This window comes from Setaria viridis, chromosome 6 (assembly GCF_005286985.2).
Source record: "Setaria viridis chromosome 6, Setaria_viridis_v4.0, whole genome shotgun sequence".
Taxonomy (NCBI): domain Eukaryota; kingdom Viridiplantae; phylum Streptophyta; class Magnoliopsida; order Poales; family Poaceae; genus Setaria; species Setaria viridis.
The window spans coordinates 15840051-15859606 of NC_048268.2; the positions used below are offsets into that span (position 1 = coordinate 15840051).

General features: G+C 41.8%; 1 protein-coding gene and 1 pseudogene across 1 annotated transcript; one reads left to right on the forward strand and one right to left on the reverse strand.

The window, feature by feature from the left end:
* Positions 1-10252: 10252 nt before the first annotated feature.
* Positions 10253-11920, reverse strand: LOC117860455 (auxin-responsive protein IAA16-like; annotated as a pseudogene).
* A 2112-nt stretch (positions 11921-14032) lies between these two features.
* LOC117861091 (alpha-soluble NSF attachment protein 2) lies at positions 14033-19391 on the forward strand. The gene is made up of 9 exons (XM_034744576.2): positions 14033-14346; positions 15092-15141; positions 15243-15315; positions 16438-16517; positions 16743-16894; positions 17828-17987; positions 18072-18119; positions 18294-18374; positions 19130-19391. Exons 1-9 carry the CDS (start codon positions 14202-14204, stop codon positions 19208-19210), a joined length of 870 nt encoding a protein of 289 aa, XP_034600467.1. The 5' UTR covers positions 14033-14201; the 3' UTR covers positions 19211-19391.
* Positions 19392-19556: the final 165 nt, after the last annotated feature.

A 19556-nucleotide genomic window follows, 5' to 3' on the forward strand; every position in this document is an offset into this window, starting at 1 on the left:
GCTAGCCATCAATTTTCTTCTAGATTCCCGCAGCCAAATCCCACTGGTTTTCAGCATTACCACCTTTTCTTGTCAACAAAGAGAACAACCAAATAAACTTATCAACAAATATTAGTCAAATCTTTGTACAAATCAAGCAAAGGTCAAGTAATCCTCTCCCAGATCTAGCATTCATATTAGCAGATACTTCATGCTTATTCAAAAAAATTATGTAAGCATCATATAATTTTGTTTGTGACTTAGCTTTATCGTCAAAGGTACTTTAAGCATGTCATATCATTTCGTATATTTGCACTAAATTTTTGAATAAGACAAATGGTCAAATGTTGTGAGCAAAATTAAACAGTGAATGGTAATTTGGTACAGAGGGAGTATTTCGCACTGAGGGGAATAGGAAGATGAAGCTAGCAATACCTTGGACTTGTCGCACCGGGTCCTAGCGGAGGCCTTGTTGTTCCCCTTGGAGATCACATGCTCCCTACCCTCCTAACGGTGCCCATCAACTCACTCAAGATGCTTTAGAGCAACTCCAAAAGCTCCCTTAAAATTGCTCCAAAACTTGATTTAGGGGAAAAACAAACAAAACTTACCTCCAATAGCTCCCCAATCCTTCCCGTAAAAATGCGCGAATGCTAAAAACACCTTTGTTGCCCCGCCTATATGCGGGGGTCCTATCCTTCCCCAATGCCTGGCACGCGCACCTGATTCGTCCCTCTCTTCTTCTTGGCGTTCTCCTTCTTCTTGGCTTTGGCGATGTGTGTCTTTGTCTCCTCCTTGGCCATGGCCTTGATCTTGGACGGTGCCGCTATTGCTGCTGCAGTGGCGGCTGCTCTCGGATCCTGTGCCGTTGACGAGGAGGATGAAGCAGATGGCTGCGATGGCCAGGATGAGGCCGTCGAGGCCGGTCCAGGGGCGGTGGTCGGAAGACTTGACCTTGCTAAGGCTTTGCTCGTAGCGGATGTACTTGACCACCACCATGGCGAAGTTGAGCCCCTGCGCGAGCTGGATGCTGCGCACAACAAGGAGCCAACGAACCAGTAGACGAGCTGCATCAGCCGCGTGATGCCGAGGAAGACCACGAGAGAGTCAGAGAAATGAGAGAGAAACCAGGAGAGAAACCACGAGAGAGTCATCAAGTCGTTCCTCGCTCTGTTTCAATTCTTCCTTGCTCTGTTTCAGTTCTTCTTCGACTGGAGGAAGAAAAAGAAAGAATGAGACGGGAAGAGAGCAGGGAGGCACCAGCTTGGGCCCAATTACGATGATGTGGCCTATTTTAAAATATTGGGGGTTAGTTATTAGCGATTTGCTGTGGGTTGATATGTTTTTGAGGGAAAAAAATTTTGGAAGAGCCCTCGATACATAGTTTTGGAGAAGAACTTTTTGGAAAACTCTTGGAGTTGCTCTTAGACCCTGAAAACAGACCAATAAGATCACCATCTCCCTCACAATCACAAGTAGCTATATTTGCATTTGACCTATGAGAAATCTCTAGCTGAGTAATCAACTACATTAGAATAACTCTTTGTAGGAAGCATGTCGAGAATGGAAAACTACAGCTATGATTTCAGATGCAGACCATGATAGAGGACTTACAGCTCTATTTTTTAAAGCCACTCCATCTAATCATTCAGGACTAACCTCTGACAGATTTACACACATAAATAAGAGGAAATAATATATCTGGACTTCTAACCAATGCCTTCACATATGTCACAATACTCAATGGTAGCTTCTCAAGAATATCTACAAAACTAAATAACTACTTCATATAGTAAAAAAAGAAGTTACATCTTTGGGTCAACTGAACAAATAATTGGTGGGCAATTGGATCGAACGAATACCTGCACGTGATGCCGTTGATGGTTGGCCGCAAACACAGACATTGGTGAAAAAGTGAGCATTAGTCCCGGTTGGTAAGCGTCATATCTCTCCAATGCCCAATCGGGATTAATTTTTTGAGATAAAAGGGGGTCCTTTAGTCCCGGGTCACCCTTTTTGTCCCGATTGGTGTTACCAACCACGACTAAAAAGTTTCCAAAAAAAATAAAAAAGCCCCATGCTGGCCAGCCGACTGCGCCGCCCGCGCGCGCCACCCGGCCGCCGCTCACCCACGCCCGCGCCGGCCTCCGCCTCCGCCCGCGCCCGCGCCCACCTGCCTCCGCTCCACGCCACCGGCCCGCCCGCCCGCACCCCGCTGTCGCTCCTCACTACCAGTGAGGGGCGAGCAGAGGGGGAAGGGGAGGTGCAACAGGGGGAGGGGGTGGCGGCGGCGCAGAGAGGGGAGGAGGGAAGCGCCGGTGGAGAAGAGGAGAGGAAACACCTGTGGAGAGAAGAGAAGAGGGAGGGTGAAGAAGACAAGTGTGGAGAGGAGAGCGCTGCCTAGGAGGGAGGATAAGGTGGAGAGCGCTGCCTGGAGGACCGCGTGCCTCCCCTTTTGTCCCGGTTGGAATTCCCTTTTGTCCCGGTTGGAATTGAAATTCCAACCGGGACAAAAGGGGGTGTCGGTGCCAGATCTTTACAACCGGGACTAAAGTCCCTCCCATCGTGTCCTTTTGATGCCACTTTTTTGACCGGGACTAAAGTCAACCGGGATAAAAAAAGGTTGGATGGAAGGTCAATTCTCTACTAGTGAGACACCACCAATTAGTAATATAATTTCTTAAGAATTCCTACAACGAATAACTGTGTGATTGTATATATTCTTTCAGTCCCAACCAATTCAACAAACAAGCTGTCGACAAGAACCTCCATGCCTTTGTAATCATGTTCTTGTTATTATATCAAAACAATTTATGTTGAGCTTGCAGTTCAACCACAATCCTCCATGCTGGATAAATGAGCCTGAAATTCAGTTCAAAATAACAAAATAATATTTTCCATTTAGAGACTAGGAAGTCCAACAATGAATTAGATAGTGAATGAAACAAACCTTAGGGCAGCCATAGTTCCAGTCCTGGTGCACTCATCCAGTGTCTCATGGTGAAGAAATATGTTAACGGAATAAATCATCCCAGAAGAACCCCTCCACCTCTGGCAAACCATCCTCGAATATATATATATTGCATGTAGAGCTGACCATAAGAAAATTTTGTCTCACACTAATATGAAATATGAGAGAATCACCGGTGGAAAATCGAGCATTAGTCCCGGTTAGTAAGTCTCGTATCTTTCCAAAAACCAACCAGGACTAATCATTCAGGACTAAAGGTCCCCTCCTAAGTCCCGGATCATTCACCCGGGACTAAAGACCTCCTTTAATCCCAGTTGGTAATACCAACCAGAACTAAAGGGGCCACATGCAAGCGCCATTACCAACCAGGACTAAATGGGTCGCCATGCATGCGCATGCAGGCGCATACATGTGGCCCCTTTAGTCACGGTTGGTATTACCAACCAGGACTAAAGACTTTTTTTTCTTTTTACCCTAATTTTTTTCCATATTAATGCTAATTGTTGTTTCTCACAATATATGTAATCCTTAGCGTACACTACTCTTACAAGTATATGCTCATATTGTATGCATGTAGTATATATATTTCATGATAATATATGCATAATATTAATTATAACTATTATATATACAATTCTTAGTATATTATACACATCAAACTAGTATATATACAATTACTATATATACATGTCTTCTTCATCCTTAGGATCCTCCCGTTGTGGTGTTGCTCCGTTCGGCTACTAAATGTCCATCGTAATAAAATTCTCCTTTGGAATTTATCACCTCGTCCACCAGAAATCCCATGAGAGCTTCTTGGATTGCTAAAATCCTCTCCTTCTCCAAGAGTTCTCTAATCCGCAACATCTTTAATTTGGAAATATGTGAATGTTACACCAATAATTAAATATAAGAAGCTAGAAAAAAATTAATTATTAATAGGTTTATTTTACATATAGTTATATTGTCCGATATCACCTTATCCCTCACAAAATGGTACAGGTGCTCACAGACGTAGTATCCATATAAATTATTCCCTTATTCCTGGCTCAAGCACTTTAATGGGAAAAAATAAATTATGAAATATTCATGTTAATGTACAAAATGTGCAAACTTCATACGGACCGGGAACGTTGTACTGAATGTAAGTTTTTCTTTGAATTCACCACGGTGAGTCTTACAGAATCGTTTACATACGCTGCGAATAAATAATGAATGATACAGTGTTAAGTGAAAATTTAGGAAACAAACTTTTGTATAGAGATAAAGGTCTAGAATTATTACAAGTTTAGTATGTGTTAAATGTCTTGGTACTCGACCTTTGATTTCCTCAACGAATCAAACATAATAACGCTGCTTTTATCAATCATAATTACAAGGAGAATCCAGTAAAAATTGCGTACATAAATATTCATATTAGAACTAACTAACAATAATTAGGTAAGGAAAACGAAAACGAAAATAGATGGTACCCACACTTACTTAAAGTTATAAGGCAATAGTATGTATTGCTTGTAATTCTGTTGCTCCAAGAATTTGTATATTGTATCCAATGTAAACTTTGGTTGATCCCGTATCTGATCTTGGTTAACAAGCGATGGATCTTGGTTGATCCTGTATCTGATCTAATAAATACACACTTACAAAACCCAGACGCTGATGAGAAAGACATCAAGGGCATCTTGATGGTACACTTCATAAATATCCTTGAATTCCAACCACAACAGTTTCTCACCTTCACCGAAAAAATCAATCAGTTTAACACGAAGAGCAAACATGACCCTTTCCTTGGCCAACTGCTCCATGTACTACTGATGGAATTCATACATCTTAGTTAAAAGCTTCCGTACCAATTCAGGCCTGACTAGAGGCTTGCTTAAATCAAAGGGCCATTTAGGTACAGTATTTTCTGGAGGTGGCGGTTCAGCTTGCCCTAGAACTTCAGTAAGCAAGGTGTCTTCCATAAACTTAATGACCTGGATTTGTTATTTTAAAGGAAAAGCTGCTATACCTAGAGTGTCTTTATCTCTTGCTGTCCGAGCTGGGGGACAGTACGACTAGACGACAACTCTCCTTGTTTTTTCTTCTGATAAGACTTAACTAACGAATGATATTAGTTCGATAGTAACGTCTTCTTGACTTCTTTTTTCATGCCAATAAAAAACTTTAATTTGGCTGGATCTACTGGCTTAGGTTCCATCTCCTTCGCTTTTCTTTCTGCAGCTTTTTTCAAATCACTCCCTTACATATGCTTGCGATGCCTCCCCCAATTCCTCAAGAGTCACATCGCCTGCTAGCTCCTTAATAGGTTCAGACTTCTTTGTTTTCTTCCTCGATGGTCGCGACTTCTTGAGAGGTGCTGCAGGTTCCTTGCTCGCACCAAACTTTAATCTGGTGCTGCAGACGATGATCGAGGAGGGGTGTTTTGGTCATCATCGCTTGCACCTCTAGGATTCGATGGTGCTAGAGACGGTGATCGAGCAGGATGCAACAGTCTCGGTGGTGACGATGGTCCTGGAGGTGGATGTGCTGGAGATGACGGTCTTGAGTTTCTGAGAAAATGGTAGCTGCAGAGGATCTATGGGAAGTAGTGATGCCTCCTTGCCAGGGATGATGATGAAGCCTTTGCACCATAGAATGATACCGTGAAATGCATCTCCTATTATTATTTCCCCATCACCTCTCGGGAGATCGAGCTCTAGGCCTTCATATTGACTATCACAAATGTGCTCTACCCCAACACTGGAATAGCCAGGTGGAATCTCCATGCCATGGCTTGTCTGCCCTGACAGGATTGGTAAAGCACTTCCGTACGCCACCTGTACATATAGGAGAAATAAAGAAGTTATCAAACTCCCAAGGTGTGGATCAATTGAGATAATTGTATAAATTATATACATATGTATACCTTAATAGTGAGGTTGTCAAATGGTCTGTACAGCTCACATGAGGTGCGCTAAGTGGTGTCATCCACATGGTACCGTTAGTTGTCCTGCGCAACCATGGGTAAGCTTGGCATGTTCTCATTGGGGATCCCTGTGGAAGCACAACTGCTTCGGCGTTGAGAAAGGCTCACGACGACGTTGGGATCCGGCAGAGCTTCAGATTGGGTCATCTCAGTAACTGTTAGGGCCACTCGCCGATTAATTTCTTCCTGCATTCTTACGTCTTGTTCATGCACTTTAACTTCTAACATGCGCCGCCACCTCTCCTCTTGTTGTTCCTTTCTTCTCTTCCAGGCAAACTTCCACGAAACCACCCCGAAGCCTTGGCAATATCCTAGGTCCTGGGAATTCTCGAGCGTCAAAGTTAGCTCATCGTTCTCTCCATCATCAGCAGTTTAGCAACCATACTTACATGACATCGTTCTCTCCATCATCAGCAGTTTAGCAACCATACTTACATGACGTACTCCATTCATCGACCGAAGCTGAACCAAACCAAGACTTGTCCTTGATCACCCACCGCGTGTACCACCTCGGGAGAATCCACAAAATAGCACCAGTCTGTCCTGGTGTTTAGGAAACAGAATCCGGTCTGTCCCGGTCTTCGTATATTCAGAGAATAGCATCGTAAAGCAAGAGTCAGCAAACAGCACTCTCTTTTTTTTTCCCCTTTGTTTTAATTGTTTCTCCTCCTTTCCGCCTACTAGCAGAGTGCCGCACGGGTAAAAAAAATCACTAAACAAGAATTTATATCAATAATTTTATATTTATAGCAACGATGTACATATGGCAAGTACTTATTTTAAGAAACTCCAGTAAAAGTGCAGAGCTAATCAATTAATAATTAAATTTTAAAAATCCTATAATCGATGTTGACTCATATGGAAATGATCCCATCTCAAACATGACTCATACAGCAAACCTCAATCGATAAGCCCATAAACATACGGATGCTCAATTAATCAGTTATCAATTAACTTATTTCTTATTTTTATTTATTTTCTAAATATAGAACCAATCAAGTACATATTGCACAGTATATCAATTACATATTGCACAGTATATGCACGTTTTTAACCCAAAAAAATAATTAAATCTGCCCAATATGATACGGAAACCACGCAAGTCTATTCACGAACGCAATCCATTCGGGGTAAACATATTGCATCACGGGAACAGCTCAAACAACACAAGTATTTACTATTTATACAAAAATAGAAAGATAAGCTAGCGTTTGCTAAAACAGCACCAAATAAAACAAAGTAAATGGCAAACAAATGGTAGCATGTTCTTTCATATGTAGTCCATGTTACTGCAACACAATTCACAAATTGAATTCTCAATGTAGAGCAAAAGGGCGTCAAGTAGAGCCAGTTGGACGTTTCACTGGCTGATCATACATCCCATTTACAAGGCCTGCACGGGATAATATAGGCAAACAACTTACTACTGTTAAAATAGTCATTTTCTGATGTGCATTCTGCAACAAGAGGTGTTCCTCTGCCATGACTCCAGGATCCCATTTCAATTCTAACTGCAGAAAGTAGGTAGAACAGCTCAAAGTTTGTCTTAAAGAAACACCAAGTCTAAAATAAATGGTTGGTAAATTAGGATATGATGTACTGCTCTCAAGTTTTATATTTTTTAAATGCTCTATTCCACGTTCAAGCTCCTTTCATTTGCCTCGAGCTATTGCAATCAATGCATATTCATGAAGATCAAAGATTCAAATCTGGAGGCTAATTGATGAATCTAATTGGATTGCAAGAGCATGTGTATGCATTGAACCATTTGGATGTTGTCGTGCTGCCATTCGGGTTGCACCCAGCGTTGCCGTTTGTGTTGCCATCTGCACTGCATTGAACCTGAGTGTGAATAAAGGTTAAGACCCATTCAGAATAAAATGATACTCCCTCCGTTCCACATTATAGATCGTTTTGGCTTTTCTAGGTTAATAGATATTATTATGCATCTAGACGTATCTAGATGCATAATAATATCTATGAACCTAAAAAAGCATACAATTTGAAACGGAGAAGTGTGTGTGTAGGGTGAGTATACTCTAAAGCCAACCATAAAATAATTATTCTATAGCCAGGGCACTTGGCAGAGTCCATGATTGGAATTACTACGAGGGTCCACCTCCCTGCTGATCCGGGCTCCTACGGGACAAGCGAGCTGAGGCGCCTGAGCGACGGAGCCGGTCATTGTGTAATCAACGCTAGAAGAAACGACAGTTATTAGCCATTACTACGTAATCAAAGCTACATTGACGTTCAAAAAAAATTCTCCTTATCAGAACTGCATCATGCAAGCGTATCATACACTGGTTACGAGAATACTTGGGCTTGGTTTTGTCTACACGTTCAAAAACTTACGAGAATACTTGGGTTGGCTGTTTTCTGTAAAGAAATAAAGAATTCTTTTACAAGAATGCGTGGATCACGGTACTAGATTATTATGATTCAATTTTTACGACAATACTAGTTACCAGAAGTTATCTGATGGTTTACTATAATTAGTTAGGAAAGATGATTTAATTTGAATATATCTACTATTTTAGCGGTATGAATTACGATAATGCATGGCTTGTGTACTGGAATCTATTTGGTGGATTACGATGATACATTAACATAGAGGGAAGGTTTAAATTTGAACACAGCTATTTTGGTGGGACATACTTCATTGAAGAACGACTTGGCTTAAACACTGTCCAATAATTTAGAAGGCTCATAGATACATATGTCTACACCCAGAATTTGAGAAAATCATTTATTTGGAGCTTCTCTCGTTTTGTTGCAGCTAGTTGGCCAGAGATATTGAAATCAGATTTCAACCGTACCTATTAGCTGCTCGTTAGTGAGCGCATCTTGCCCAGGACTTGCCAGAAGACCTCATCACCAGAAAACTTCATAATAACAAGGAGAATAGTTAAAAAGTAAGTTCATTTCACATCTGTAACAAGTGTTTAGATGCCTAATAGCATATATGCATGCAGATTAGGCATAAACCAATTTACCACCAATTTTTATGAGAATGGCATCATCAATTCACCACAAAGTCATTTACCACAATTGGAATAATCAAGTTACTATAAAATAATATCGAGTTTATTAAAATCCCTTGTACCAGAACTATGAAAATTGATACTTACATGGTCAAAATTACCACAATGGCATGCTATAATCAATTTACCACAATGGCGCAATCTAGTTACTATACTATATTTCTAAAAAAAATGGACCAATTACCATAACAGCATGACCCATTTACCAGGAACTAATTCGTAACTACTACGGTGGTGTCAACTGTCAAGTTAGCACAACTGCATTTACTATAATCCAATATGCTCGACCATGGGAGTATGATGTAAGACAAATAGACAATGATTAAAAAGATGTAATACAAAAGTATGGTATACCATGACATATAGATTAAATTGTATCACAAGTTATGGCTGGAAGCTTGTTGGCTGGTGTTCAGTGAGCGGTAAATATTAAAAGAGCAGCACAAACCTAAATTGGGCTCCTTTTCCTGCATATGTAGTGATTTAAAATTAGAACGAATGAACTACATGAATGAGAGCAAGCAGGATTGAACCAAGTATGGTAATCACATGATGATCAGATACTAATAAACATCGTTTTGCCTACTGAACACTATGATCAGAGTTCCCTACTCAAAAATCGTACAATGTTTATCATATCAACATAATTGTTCAGACAAAAATATGAAAAGACAACCATCATCTCAGTCACCACAATGGCATCAAGTTACTACAGTGGAATTTACTACAATGGCAGAAACATATGTTAAATATGGAAGTATATCAATTACTATTCCAACTGTCACTGTTCAAATTGAAACAGTTTCAATTTGATCATGATGCATAGAATTCCCAATGACAGTATTAGATTTAGTACTGAAAATGATACAATCTGAACAGGTTCGCCATCATAACAGGGCATGGTGCCTGAACAGTTATCAAAATAGTCCTATAAACATATGAAAGGGTACTGAAAATAGTAAACTGCAGAACTGCTAGGCTAGGGGAAAAAAATCAACACTTCCAGTGCATCTTGTCCCACATGATTACTGCAGGATAAAGACTAGATAACATATCCATGAACACATATCTATGTGATATACTAGCTGCTAAGACATGGAAACAAGAAATCATTTTGCACAAAACTCACTAAATGTTCACCCTATACTAGTGCTTTGTAGTTCAGTTATATAATCAAATTTACTAACTACGGCTTTGGATAAAAAAAGGAAAACAAGAATAATGACCATACAAGTCGATTTTTTACCAACCTTACAAAATCATCTAGAGCATGGCAACTGGCAGGTACCACTTTGATGCTGTTGTTGATCACAAGCTCATTTGCCTAATAAATCTGCTCCTGTGCCTCTGCCTTATGAGGTTGTCTCCCTGTCACTGTTATTTGTGCTCCAGTGCCTATCTGCAATCGTAACTCCCAATTCCTCACGCTACTAATCTGCAATCAGTGATTCACTTACGAGAAACTAAACTAGCATGTGCTATATGTTTTCTTGTATATTCTGGACACAGTTAAAAAAAATGGACAGAGGGTTATTTACGAGAATGCAAGCGATAGCACGTGTTGTTTCATACTTACTACAGTGAAGTGCCCAATTTACACAAATTATAGCATTGAGGAACCGATTTACGATAATTGTGATTACTATAAATAAACATCTAGCAATGATAATGTGACAGATGATTTACCACAAGCAAGCAAAATGATGCTTGAAGACACGATTTAGCAATGCAAAATGGTAGAATTTTACATAATTCAACAGTATATGGACGATAGTTATGAAGTGATTTACTACAACCAGGCATCAGGACAACGGCTATTTACCATAATTAAATGTCTAGTGCCCAAACTGTGGCAGGTGATTTATCAAGTGCGAAGGATTCAGGATAATGACAGGCTTGATTTGACAATACAAATTGATATGCAGTCACCGTAATTGTATTGGTGTGACTGAAAACAATAAACATTGCCTTCAAAAAATGTGTTGGGTACAGACTGATTTGTTGCACAGAACACTCATCCTTTTATCTCTGGGAGTAATGAGTAAAACACAACGAAAATGATGGCAACTAAGATACTGTCATATTACTTTGACTATGACCATCAGCCTAGAATTCCATGAAATCGACATCGTGACTGATGCGGACAGACATGCTAGCTGATTTTGATCCCGTTCAGACTTACTCCCAAGGGACGTCGCCGACCAGCACCCGGTCGCCCTCCTCGTCCTCGTACACCAGTGTGTACTCGCCGCTGATCACGGGCTCCTCGGCCTCCTCCCCCGCCGCCTCCTCGCCGCAGCACCGGCCCACCGCGGCGGCGGCCGGGTCCCTCTGGGCTGCGCAATCGAGGGATTTTTTTTCTCGCATGATCAGACAACGCGAGCACGCATACACGGTTCTTGGAACAAACGAGGCGGCGATGGAGTACGTACCGGCGAGCAGGCCGCGGAAGAGCTTGCCGACGGCGGTGGAGAGCTCGGCGTAGCCGCCGTACGCCGTGAGGTCCACCTTCTGCCCGATGGGCACTCCGTCCATGTTGATCTTCACGAACAGGCCGCCGCCCTTGTGCGGTTGTGCCCGCCCTCGCCGGCGCCGCCTCCCTTGGCGCCGCGGCCTCCCTTAACTCCGCCGTCCTGATGATGAGCCGACGACGACTGCGGCGACTGCCTGGTGGACGCCAGGTTCCTCCTGATCGACCGCACCGGCGGCCACCCCACCACCGGGCGGAGGGGCCGGCGGGGGCTGCCGCCGCTCACCATATCCCGTGGCGGCAGGAGGGGGCGGGAGGGCGGAGGTGGGCCCGACTCCAGATCGGCATGGGCGAGGGAGGGGGACCTGCCCGGAGTTGGGAGCGAGATTTTGGGCGGCGACTGCGTGCGTGGGGGCGGGCGGGATGGCTGACGGGGAGCCGATGGATTTTGGGCGGCAGCGGCGGAAGCGGATAAGATTGAGGATGGAGCCGACAAGCGGTCCCATGACGAGCTGGATGAGCCTAAAGACTCGTTACTTCCGGCTCACGCTCGACTCCGTCGCTAGGCTCGCCGGCTCGATCAACTATGGAGAGGATGATCTCGATTTAGACGGTTGGATGGTCCGGCTATAGAATAATCTATTTTGTGGCTGTTAGAGGGCTGATCGATATCCCGCATGGAAAAATTGCACGTGCAAGCTAGCCTTGTAAAGAGAGTTGACGGAGGGATCCTAGATATAAGGTAATGTGTACGGATCAAGTCAGTACCGAGAGAGCGAAGGGTGATGACGTCACTAGTCTGTGTGGCGACTGGCTAAGGCTAGGGTGCGGAGGTGGTGCCGTCGAAGACCTCGCGTGCCATTCTTTGTCATCGCGTCAGGTGCAGGGTGTTGTGAAAGCAACATGCCAACGACAGGAAGAAGGACTTACTGGTCTGGGCGGCGTTGGCAAAGGCAATGACGTCGCGTTGCCGAAGACCTTGACATGTGATCATATTGAGCGTGACGCAGGGCACTGTGGATGGGATGCTAATATAATGAAGGAAATGGCAGGAATTAGAAGGAAAGATGCACAAGGAAGGATTTGGAATTTTTGAAGGTGAGAGCATGATTTACGTGGGTGACATGAAAATCGCTGAGCAGAGAGGGGGGTGGGTCACCTGGCAGGTAGAAGTTTTCTCGATGAAAAAGTAACGCTCAAACAGCAGAGTCATTTTATAACACTAGTAAGGTGCGGGTGCGACACGTACGTTTTCAATTGTTTTTGGATCCTTATAATATAGATGGATAGATAGAAAACCAAAAGACCGACTTGCCCTTCGCCTTCTTGACCAGTTCCCCAACTCGTGGACTCCTTCCGCTTCGACCTTCAAGCCTACCCAAACCCTAAATGGCATGGCTGGCGCCGATGGCTAACCACTGCAGCCCCTAAAACGAGATTGGGAGGGAGTGGTGACCTACGTGGATCGAGCAGGATGGGCGATGGCTCCTTCGGCGTCGGGAGCGTCAACAATATGTCTCCTGAAAGTATTACCCGAAGAAGGATATTTTTATTACTGGAGGCAAGAGTATGCTCAAGGGCCATCTACTACCACTAACCCAGTGAAGCGCCTCTTTGTGCTACCTCAGGAAGGAGGGGTTGCATCATCAAATAGGACAGAATGATGACTTAGTAATGATGCATGGAATTTGTGTGATATTTTGTGATCCATACTATTAGCTCTTTTAAAATGTCTAGATGCCAAAACAGCCAAATTGGTAATATTGATGCATAGGAATTGTGTGATATTTGTTTGATCCATGCAACTTATAGTAGTAATTTTAAGATGTCTGAATGCCAACCTTTATTATAGTGTAAGATATAATGGACCTCTAATGTATATAACATGCAATCGGTGTTTGGATATGAGGTACTAAACTTTAGGAGGGGTCACATCGGATGTTCGGACGCTAATTAGGAGGACTAAACATGAACTAATTATAAAACTAACTGCAGAACCCCTATACTAATTCGCGAGACGAATCTATTAAGCCTAATTAATCCATCATTAGCAAATGGTTACTGTAGCACCACATTGTCAAATCATGGACTAATTAGGCTTAATAGATTCGTCTCGCAAATTAGACTCCATCTGTGTAATTAGTTTTGTAATTAAATTATATTTAATACTTCTAATCAGTATCTAAACATCCGATGTGACATGTCATAAACTTTATGACTTCGCATCCATATAACATGCAATATGATATGTGGTGATATTTGTGGTTTCTTTGTTCCAATTGGATGGTAGGGGTAAAAAAAGAGGCAGCATACATGAAATGCATCATGGATAATTTAGTCTATTTGTAAAAGGAAAGATGAGCAGAATCAAATGGAAGAATTGAAAATGTAGATGATAGTGTGCTTTACAGATTCAGTGGCTAAAACCAGTGCCGTTTTCTGAATTCGGATGTTTTGAACACCAGTGCTATTTTGTGGATTTCCCCACCACCTCGCTGTCACAGTGTCACATGCACAAACTCAACAGCGCGGCGGGGCCCATCCAGCCACACCCGCCCGCACGGCCGCGCAACCCCGACCCGGCCCCGTCAACAGACCGCACGACGAAGCAAACAGACACCCGACCCAACAGACATCCCACCTCTCCGCGTGGTGTGCGCCGTTCCCCTTCCCCCTCCCCATCCCCCTCCTTTCCCTCCGGCCTCTCCCCTCGCCGGCGACCGCCGCGAAGGAGCAGGCGGAACAGACAAACCGATCGCGGCGGTGGAAGCGATGGGCGACCACGAGGCGCGCGGGGACGACTTCGAGAAGAAGGCGGAGAAGAAGCTCTCGGGTTGGGCCATCTTCGGCTCCAAGTATGAGGACGCCGCCGACCTCTTCGACAAGGCCGCCAACTCCTTCAAGCTCGCCAAGAACTGTGAGCGCCCCTTGCTTCCCAGATCCCCCCTCTCCGCCTCGCTTCTCCCCGTTTACTTTCGCGCCGCCCACCCCCCCCCCCCCTCCCCCCAATCTGTTTATTTCGATTGTCTCTGGTGGCCCCAGCCGCTAGATCTGCCGCCCGATCGGGGGCCGGAATCGCTACCGCGGTGGTTGGTCCGGCGCAGTAGCGAAGTGGTTAGAACGGGAGTGGGATCTTGGGCCGCGGATCTACGGCCGCGCCTCGTCGTGATCGTTTCGTCTGAGGATGCTAATTAGTGCTGCATGAATTGATTCCATGAGTACGCAGATTGGTCTGAAAAAGAGGGTGACGCCTGTTGTATCCAGCCCCCTCTTTCTAGTTCAAAACATCAAATCATATTGTTTCATTTACCTATCCTGTGTATTCGTTCCAATTATCTTATTTGCTTAGAGTTTTGCTGATCCATATGGTTCACTGGGAGAGACTGTCTGGCACATAATACATGTTCAAGTTTGGTCGTCTTATTGTGCAGTGCTGGTGGGATTGAGGCCCGATTGCATTGATATGCATGGACTATCGGGAATCCATGGACTGTCATATCTTTGGGTTTTCTTTAGTTTGTTGGATGTATTTTGTTATTGTCTAAGGATTTCATCAGCATGATAGAATAAAGTTTTGTTCAAGAGATTGATAATAAATCTACCTGGATTATTCAGTGCCATACTTTATTATTTTCAGTGACTAAAATCAATTTATTGTTCAGGGAGCAGAGCTGCATCAGTGTACATCAAGATTGCTAACTGTCATTTAAAGGTTGGTTCTTTGCTTATATTTTGAATTATCAGTTTGTCATCTTGAAAAATCATACTGTTTTAAGATATGATGATTATTGTGCTGAACACTTTGCTGAACAGGGAGATAGCAAGCATGAGGCTGCCTCGGCATACGTTGAGGCTGCAAATTGCTACAAAAAGTTCTCACCTCAGGGTATCTCCACTTTCTGAGCATCATGCATACTCGAACGTTAATTTTCTATGAATTTGTAGTCTTTATCTCGCTATAATTTGTGTAATGCGCACGGGTTTCATGAGCTTTCTTTTGTCATTCTGTCATTTTGTGCTGCACTGCTGCTGGCTCAGTTTTGTTTAATGTGAACCATCCTGATTAGCTTGGAAATGTGCTCGAATTCTTGTTTCTAAAATTTCTCTAGCAACTTGTTATTTTTGTGCTTTAGAAGTAGTAGCATAAACATTGCTGTAATTCCTTTATATTACTTAATTTTTTCAAACACAGAAACAACATCCTGGTATAGAAAAATGTGAATCCCCAGCAGAATATGTGTATGTAAATTGGAGGAGGGAATAGCCCCTGCGTGATTAAATATGCGGCTGAGAACTGTAAATACCAAACAAACCTGTATTGCCAAACTAAGCAGTCCTGATCATCAGAAAAATAAGTTTTCTGAGCTATCTGGCACATTTCCATCAATAACCGCATAAATGTGAATGAAAGATCAGAAAAATAAGTTTTCTGAGCTATCTGGCATATTTCCATCAATAACCGCATAGATGTGAATGAAGGATTCATGCATCTACTAAATTTACACTTTAAATTCACACTATACAACAAATCGTTATTGCAGCATGTCGTTTATTGACAATTCACATATAGGTCCCATAACATAATAGCTAAACTCGAATTCCTTACCGATTGTCTTCCCAAAATTTATTTTTCTGCATTGCTGACCTTCCTTTTTATATCTACTTTAGATGCTTTATTACTGGCCCATATGACCTCGTCCAAAAATTTGATTCATTTGCAGCTGGGAATCAAATGTATTAGGGCTACATACCCTATATCTGTGATCAATAATCTTCTTGCACAATTGTTACTGCTGTAATTGTAAAAAAACCAGGAATTTGTATTGAAATCTCAAATGTTAGGGACTTATGATTTAAATTGTTACATGTGCATTCATCATAAACTTGATTATCATAACATATCCTTGACCATGTGTAGTCTCTCACTCTTCTCTATGATTTTGTTTTTAATTTCTTTTCTGAACATGCTTAGCTAAGTAGCTAACTCATTGTGTATCCTTTAATGCAGAAGCTGCACAGGCACTAAATCAGGCTGTTAATCTTTTCTTGGAAATTGGTAGATTGAACATGGCCGCAAGATACAGCAAGGTGAATAAAGTTTCTTTTTGCAGAGATGTTATTATATGCTACTATCTTTGTTTTTACCTCAGGCAATTCGATTAATGAACTAAGATAACCAGCATCATTTTCCTTTGTCTTTTGTTTCAATGCAACTTATGAGTATCTTTGAAAGATGACCTGTTTCAAAAAGAAGGATGATTTGTTTGAAAAGGATATATCACTCACACTGGTGCAAATTTGATGTGTTTTCAGGACATTGGTGAGATATATCAGCAAGAACAAGATTTAGAGAAGGCTACAGATTACCTGGAAAGAGCGGCTGACCTTTTTGACAGTGAGGGACAGTCATCTCAAGCAAACACCATCAAGCAGAAAGTAGCAGAAATTGCTGCTCAGTTGGAACAGTAAGATTAACTTCATTTGACTTATAGTAATTATCTCCTACTCTGATACCGGATAGTCGGTTAGGTCATTGACCCGGTCTCCAATATGACACTTTGACTTGCAATTTTGTGATGGTATTATAGTTTCAAATAGAGAAAGCTATATACTATCGCAGTATTTTCCATGATGAATCTAGTAGCATCAACCATGTGCTGTCAATCTATGTAACGCTTATATAAATTGATGGGTCAAGTTAAAAATGGTTGACAAACTAGAATCCATGTCAACAGCAATCCATGTCATCAACAATCCATGTCCCTGAGCATGAACTAGGTGATCCCCTCCCCCAGTAATAGTACTGTTATTATGCCTTTTCTTTATAGGGGTTATTCCTTTTTTGTTGGTGACTCAGAATATGAATATTGTTCTTACTGGAGAATGTGCATGTTATATTCAGTAATTGGATTAGATGATTGGTAGAAGCACAATGTGTTCTGACATCTGAGCTACAAGAATTCCTTTTAAGATTATCTCAGTAGTTTTAGAGGTCAAATTCATTTGCCTGAAAAAATTTGTTTGCATCAATGACATACTTTGACTTGTTTATTTATTCAGTATACAAAAATCTCAAATCCTGAATCAAGTGCCGTTGCTAGTGGGTTGCTGCTGATCAGCATCAGCTATATGCTTCAGAAGTTATTAGGCCTATTGATTTGCCAATTATCGTGCTTTGATCGGGTTGCCTTTTTTTGTTCTCTATTTTTCTATCTATTGTATATTCAAACTGGCATACTTATGCCATCAAATATGTTTTATCTTTGTCCAAGGTGGTAGCATAGTAGCTATCTGGATATTTCCATCATTGTTGACTTCTGTTGGTGATGCATACTTTATCATAGTATAATTGCAGGATACCTTGAGTGGTATTTCTCATGCATGTTTTATTATTTTAGGTACCCAAAAGCAACTGAGATTTTTGAAGGGATTGCTCGCCAGTCAATCAACAATAATCTTCTTAAATATAGTGTCAGAGGCATTCTCCTTAACGCTGGCATTTGCCAACTATGTAGAGGTGATCCTGTTGCTATCACAAATTCATTGGAGCGATACCAGGTGTGTATTGTTCTGTTCAGATCCAAACAAGTTAAACATGTGCTGTTTTCATCTTTATAAAGATGTTCTGTTGCTATTTTGCAGGAAATTGACCCGACTTTCTCTGGGACACGTGAATACAAGCTTTTAGCTGTATGGATGTTTATTTGCCCTTTTTTCTTGATTCTTGTTCATTGCATGCCTGATTCGAATAACATTATCTCTAGTGCTATTAATGAAATATAATTTAAACTTTTACTCTAAATTGATCATCCAATCCTAAGATGTTTCCAAAGGAGCTTATACAGTGAAGTATTTTTGTTTCAGGATCTTGCTGCATCGATGGATGAAGGAGATATTGCCAAATTCACTGATGCCATCAAAGAATTTGATAGCATGACACGTTTGGTATGTTTTGTTGCAACCGCTATGTTTTATTTTGAAACTTCAAGTCGCTAATGGGTGCTTTTCCAGTCTCTGTTGGGTAACCTATCTATCTGTAACTTCATGCTTTTTAATTGTACTTATGTTTGGTAACGGTTATATTAGTTTGACTTAGGCATAAAATATACAATTTTAGCCTGAAATTGCATCTGGATTTGGGTGGAAAAAATATCAGCAAACATGCAAATGTCTATACTACATGGTAATTCTACTGTTTCTCCTGGTCACTAACCTCACACAATGTGTTGTGATACTTTTGCACTGGTCGTCACCCTAGCTCAGCAGAGTGCAATTTTAGGGGCCAGAGTTTAGTATGATTTTCAACCTTTTATATAACTTGCTATGGGCCTGTTTGTTTGAGCTTTCTGGCAGCTTCTTAGCGTGAAAAGCCACAAGCTCAAACAAACAACAACTTCTCGTGCAGCTTCCAGAAAGCTGGAAACCTAGAAAAGCTGAGTCAGTTTTATGAGCTTTTTTAGCTTTGAGCTCAGAAAGCTAAACAGATCTTCTAAAAGCTAGTTTATGCTAGCAGCAGCTTTCCAAAAAAGCTCAAAAGCTGCAGATAAATCATGTGTTGCTTCTACAACACAGGATGCCACAGAGCATTCTCTGAGATAACATTGTTAACTTAGAAACTGCTCCAAAAGGGATTATTGCACACATTCACTATATTTGATCCTTTTCTCCCCTGTATCTAATATATAATATGTTGGTCTCAGGATCCTTGGAAAACCACCCTGCTCCTCAGGGCAAAGAACGAGTTGAAGAAAAAGGAGGACGATGAGGACGACCTAACTTAAGCATTATTGTAAAATTCCTATGATATGGTTTGGTTTGTGCCTGCGTTTCAGCGTTGAGGCTTTGGTGTTTCTTATAAATGAACATCATGAGATTAATCACTAGTCCGGTTGTACAGTACTTCGATTTGGGTTATCCTGTTGATTTGCTGTCAAAATGAAAATGGTACCGTATGCTTGTTTCTGGGGTTCCTGTTACTTGGTTGTTTTCGTATTTGTGACGATCTTATTTGCTATGGTAGTCCTATACACCTCTTATTTATTTATATTGGCGGTCCTACTTTATACAGTTTTTTTCCGACCTTATTGTGTTACTGTTGTAAACATTTACCAGCTTTATGAAGTTCAT

Excerpts from the sequence above, each read along its gene's own strand:
- LOC117861091 (XM_034744576.2), top strand. The coding sequence starts at position 14,202 with ATGGGCGACCACGAGGCGCGCGGGGACGACTTCGAGAAGAAGGCGGAG. Across the intron at positions 15,142-15,242 it reads TTGCTAACTGTCATTTAAAG|GGAGATAGCAAGCATGAGGC; the intron begins GTTGGTTCTTTG and ends TTTGCTGAACAG. Across the intron at positions 18,375-19,129 it reads TTGATAGCATGACACGTTTG|GATCCTTGGAAAACCACCCT; the intron begins GTATGTTTTGTT and ends TGTTGGTCTCAG.